This window comes from Rana temporaria, chromosome 1 (assembly GCF_905171775.1).
Source record: "Rana temporaria chromosome 1, aRanTem1.1, whole genome shotgun sequence".
Taxonomy (NCBI): domain Eukaryota; kingdom Metazoa; phylum Chordata; class Amphibia; order Anura; family Ranidae; genus Rana; species Rana temporaria.
Window position 1 is genome coordinate 177,946,609 of NC_053489.1, and position 6,000 is coordinate 177,952,608.

Consider the following 6,000-nt stretch of genomic DNA (forward strand, 5'->3'; position numbering starts at 1 on the left):
GCAGAGGCACAAAAAAGCATTGATGTTCCATAGGAAACCATGTTAAAAAAGTTCCCTGCATTTCTGCAAAATGCATAAAAAAAAAAGCATTAGTGTGAATGGAGCCTTAGGGCCCTTTCACACGTGCGGACAAACGGGCCGTTTTTTACAAGTCCGTTTACGGACTTGTAATGTATCCCTATGGGATTGCAGACGTTAGCGGACGATGCATCCGCTAACGTCCGCAAACATCCGTGTCCGCAAAGATCCGCTTTAGCGGACGGAAGAAAACCCTATTTTTCTTCCATCCGGCGGAACGGATCAGATGAATACGGACATACGGTCCGTATTCATCCGATCCCCCATAGGGGAGAGCAGAGAAAAGACAGGGCGGTCTCTGCACTGTGTGCGGGGACCGCCCTGTCCACCTACAGCTCAGCGGGGATTTACGGATGATCCCCGCTGATCCGGACACACACGGGGCGGATCAATACGGATCCGCTCCGTGTGAAAGGGCCCTTAGTGCTTTTTGCAGAAACTGACTGCATGGTGTGAACTAGAGCCATTGGAATACATGGAAAACACTGCGCATGCATTTTGCGCAGAAAAAAAAAACACACAAACTGCGTCTGGTGTGAACTGGCTGGATTCACATCTAGGCATTTTTAGGGTTTTTTGCATTTTGCAGATTTGCACTACAGTCCATTTACCATGGTTTCCTATGGAACACGTTCTGTAGTGCAAATCTGCAAAAAGCACTAAAAATGCCTAGGTGTGAATCCAGCCTAAAGATTCAAAATTTCCATCACTATAACAGGGAAAATAAACTTACCGGCAAACAACTAGTCTGGCAGATGAATCTTCTGAGGTGCTGGATGTGTCTCCACATAGCTTTTTATTAGGCCCCTTTCACATTGAGGCGTTTTTACAGCGTTTTTGCGCTAAAATTACCGCCTAAATACCGCAATTAAAACGCCCCCCATGTATCACTGTCTATCCTTTCACACTGAGGCGTTTGGCTGGCTGTGCGTTGAAAAAAGTCCTGCATACCGCTTTTTTGGAGCAACTTTTGTGCGCCCAAAATAGCGCTGTAAAAACGCGGTAAAAACGCATATTCCCATTGAAATGAATGGGTACCGCTATAAAACAGCGGTAAAAACGCGGTAATACAGCGTTAAAAAATTACCAGAAGCTGTTGGAGGAAGTGGAAAGGTCACATGACCGCAGTAGAGTGAAGCATTCTGGGAAACCAGGAAATCCTGTAGGAGAGGAGACAAGCGAGAGAGAGAGAGAGAAGACACCTCATTTGAAAATGGAAAATCAACCTGCTATTCAACCATCTGCTGAACAAGCAAGTAATGAAGCATCTTCAGGAAGTGGAGAACCAGAAGAGTTTATAGACACTGTCCGCAGGCACCCAGAACTTTGGGACAAAAGAAATGACTGGTATGCAAACCGTCAGAAGAAAGTAGCTGGGTGGGAAGATGTGGCTAGTCACCACATAAAAAATTGGAAGACACTGTCTCCTGCCAGAAAAGCAGAAAAAAGTAAGTAACAAGATCCTGATGCAGTCCCTATTCCTGCTCCACCACCCCTATTCCCAAAATGTCTTATCACTTATCCCACCACTCATAATGTCAAATTACCTTCATTATCCCTAATCCCTCCCCTCTTATCAAACTCCTACCCTAATCCCCAATATCACCTCTCCAAATAACAAAAATCCCATTAAATCCCGCCGCTTATAATCCAAAAAATCCCACTCGTCCATGCATGATAAATCTCCCACTCCTCCACTGCACCAAACTTCTAACCCTAATCTCACTCCTCCATGCACTATGCCACTATACCACTAACCCTAATCCCACTCCTCCATGCACTATACCACTAACCCTAACCCTAATCTCACCCCTCCATGCACTATACCACTAACCCTAACCCTAATCTCTCTCCTCCATGCACTATATTCCTAACCCTAACCCTAATCTCACTCCTCCATGCACTATACCACTAACCCTAACCCTAATCTCACTCCTCCATGCACTATATTCCTAACCCTGACCCTAATCTCACTCCTCCATGCACTATACCACTAACCCTAACCCTAATCTCACCCCTCCATGCACTATACCACTAACCCTAACCCTAATCTCTCTCCTCCATGCACTATATTCCTAACCCTAACCCTAATCTCACTCCTCCATGCACTATACCACTAACCCTAACCCTAATCTCACTCCTCCATGCACTATACCACTAACCCTAACCCTAATCTCACTCCTCCATGCACTATACCCCTAACCCTAATCTCACTCCTCCATGCACTATATTCCTAACCCTAACCCTAATCTCACTCCTCCATGCACTATACCACTAACCCTAACTCTAATCTCACTCCTCCATGCACTATACCACTAACCCTAACCCTAATTTCACTCCTACATGCACTATACTTCTAAACCTCATACACCGTTATTCCAAAATATCCTACATCACATAGTAATTACATAATTTTAAATTGGATTTACTGTATTTAATAGAAATAAATCAAAATAATGTTTCAACAATGATTTTATTTATGCATATTGCTTCCTGTCATTTCAAAGTATGAAGATAATATTTTCCAGAACAGTACAGTATAATATTATGAAAGTTAGATCATGTTTTCTTGCCAACTGAGTGCACCAGCTGAACTCATGAAGTAGTCTGCAAAAGCGTCTCTAATAGTGAATCCCACCATAGGTCCACGTACATGCAGAAACTCAGCAGGTTCAATATTATGTGACAGTGTATCCTCAAAATTTACTCCATCCCTCTCTCTTACCAAATTATGTAAAATACAAGCAGCCTTGATTACCTTACATGCGTTTTCTATTTTAAGGTTAATTGGTTTTAGAAAGATTTGCCACTTGTTGGCCAGTATACCAAAAGCACATTCTACAAGTCTACGTGCTCTACACAGTCTATAGTTGAAGATCCTCTTTCGATTATCTAAATTTCTCTGAGAAAATGGTTTCATGAGATGTTCATGAATAGCAAAAGCATCGTCTGCTACAAATACATAGGGCATTTTAGGTCCCTCTGTACCTGGCAGTGGTCGATTATCAGGTAAATCCAACTCATTAGAAACAAGCCTTTTCCCAAATGTACTACGTTGAAAGACAGCAGAGTCTGCATTGCTCCCAAATGATCCTATATCAACAAAAATGAATTTATAATCTGCATCAACCACAGCCATTAAAACAACTGAAAAATACTTCTTATAATTATAATACTGGCTACCGCTATGACATGGTTTTATTAGTCTAATATGTTTTCCATCAATAGCCCCTAAACAGTTCGGAAAGTTTGTCTTGTTCCAAAAAGCCTTGGCAATATCTTCCCATTTTTCTTTATTTGGAGTAGGCATAAAAGATCTTCTCAGCTTCCAGATTGCATCACATGTATCCTGCACAATCTTACTTATGGTTGAAATCCCTAGGCGAAATTCGTATTGCAGTGAGGAGTAGGTATTTCCTGTTGCAAGATATCTGAAACAAATATCATTTTATATTTCAGTGAAACTCGTGAAAAAAAGATGGAAGGCCTTAAGAGATAACTTTAAGCGGGAATTATTAAAACAACAACAGACTAAAAGTGGTTCTGGATCCAAAAAAGGACGAATTTATTGCCACTACTTAGAACTAGAGTTTTTAAAACCAGTGATGGAAGAGAGACAGTAAGTAATAAATAATAAGTAATAAAGTTTATTTTCCTTGAAAATATGATTTTCTTTTAAATTTTTCTAATCACATTTTTTTTATTTTAAGAACTGAAAACAATTTCACCAGTGATAGTGAAGATGAGGTAATTTCGCAAACTCATGGGTCTACTTCACAAGAAAATCACCAATTTGAAGAGGATGTGGATTTGGATGACAGAGAGACTCCATTGCCCCCACGAAAAAACACCATGAGATCAAAAAATAATAAAAAGAGGGACACTCAAGATTTTATAGATGTAGTTAAAAACCTGATCGAAACCAACAAAGCGGAGAATAATGAGATCACATCCTTCACAAAAAGCCTGGCTCCGCACATCACAGAAGTTCGAAAAGATTTACAGTGTGATCTAATGATCGATATATTAAAAATTATTAAAGATTATCAAATAAAAAGTAATTGCGCTCCTGCTGTACACAGCCATCCCATGCCGAACCAAAGCCAGCCATTTAGGCCGAGTAACCAATGGGAGGGTTCTGGCTTTAGACCAATCGCAAATCCCCAATTCAACAACAGATATTCGGCCCCTTATGATATGCCCCATACTTATCATATGGAACATCATAATACTCCTCCTCTCCCTCCTCCTCCTCCTCCCACTACTCCTCAGGCAGGCAGCAGTAGGGAGGATATTAACTCACGCCCCTATTACCACGACCTTGGTTAGGTTAAAATTTTTGTTGGATTTGTTATTGAAATATTTTGTTTACAATATTGATAAATATTCCCCGGTCTTTCTATGTTAATGGTTCATGCGAGATATTCTCCAAGTTAACAGTTTAGTTCATAAAAGATAGTTGAAAAGTGTAATGTTCATTATTAAAGAATTATATGAGAAACGTTTTCTAAATAATATATTGTATTATAAAATTCCATTCCAAAAAAGTTGTATATTTATTATTTAAAATAAAATTATATACATTGATTTTGCCAGAGAAAGCTTTGTTCTATTTTTATGTTGCGTGAATGATATAATGATTGTAAAGGAAAACCCATACCTCAGTGTTATAAGCAGACGTTCACATGGTGTTATAGCTTCTCTACAGTTTGTATCATCTCTCAACAACGCAGGTCTTAGCAGATATAGAAGATAGTCAAACCTTTGGAAAAGAATTACTATTTTTGTTATAAAAAAACACAAAATTGGTTTATTAGAGTATAAAAAATAGGAGTGAGATTAGGGTTAGTAGTATAGTGCATGGAGGAGTGAGATTAGGGTTAGGGTTAGTGGTATAGTGCATGGAGGAGTGAGATTAGGGTTAGGGTTAGTGGTATAGTGCATGGAGGAGTGAGATTAGGGTTAGGGTTAGTGGTATAGTGCATGGAGGAGTGGAATACATTAGGGTAATGTTTAGCTGTATTGGGCATGGAGAAGTGGAATTAGCATGCTTTGAGGGGTAAGATTAGGAAATGTAATGGGCAATGAGATTTGTTGGGTTTAGAACTTTTAGTCATGGAGGAGTGGAGTAGATGTATCATGCATGGACGGGTAGGACTAGGAGGGGTGGGGGACTGCCGGGACTGTCATTTGGAGTGTCAATATAAAACTAGGAAATACTTACGTCGCAATGGTCATTCGTGTGTAATTTCGAAATTTCTCAGGGTGCTCTCTCAGGTCATGATAGAGTAGTGAAAATTGACCTCTATCTGAGTGCAATTGATAGATGGGATGAACCCAAAAGCGACGTTGTGACCTCTGTTGTTTAAGACAATGTTCCCAAGCATGTAGTACAAATAACAACAGCAGCTCATGAAACTCCATCTTCTCCAAGGTCCTTCTTCCTTGACGATAAACCAGGAAGTAAACAGGATGTGATGTAATGGGGTATGTCTATTAGCTGACGCTAACGCGGTAAAAACGCGGTAAAAACGCTATTAAAACGCATGGGCGTTAGCGCTAATATTAGCGCAAACGCGGTAAAAACGCGGTAAAAACGCGGTAAAATCGCGGTAAAAAACCATAGCGTTTTACCGCGTTTTCTCAACGCCTCAGTGTGAAACCAGCCTTAGAGTTCAGGCTCCATGCAGTCACCCCAGGACTTGGAACCAATCATAGGGGGAGCTACATAAGATACATTTTAGGTTCACACCCACAGTCATTGCCATGCTTCCAACAGTCAAGACTTAACCCCTTACATACTATCAGTTTTCCTGCAGGTTTTTCTCTTCAGGTTTACCCAAACCATCTAATATGAGGTCAGACCTTGAGGCTCCATTCACACCTAGGCGTTTTAACGCCTGAAGCCCGACGCTATTGCAG

At 40.5% G+C, this 6,000-nt stretch overlaps 1 protein-coding gene across 1 annotated transcript; it reads left to right on the plus strand.

Moving 5' to 3' along the window:
* Positions 1-914: 914 nt before the first annotated feature.
* On the plus strand, positions 915-4,482 carry LOC120933394. The gene is made up of 3 exons (XM_040346600.1): positions 915-1,526; positions 3,538-3,697; positions 3,789-4,482. Exons 1-3 carry the CDS (start codon positions 1,292-1,294, stop codon positions 4,405-4,407), a joined length of 1,014 nt encoding a protein of 337 aa, XP_040202534.1. The 5' UTR covers positions 915-1,291; the 3' UTR covers positions 4,408-4,482.
* The last annotated feature ends 1,518 nt before the right edge of the window (positions 4,483-6,000 follow it).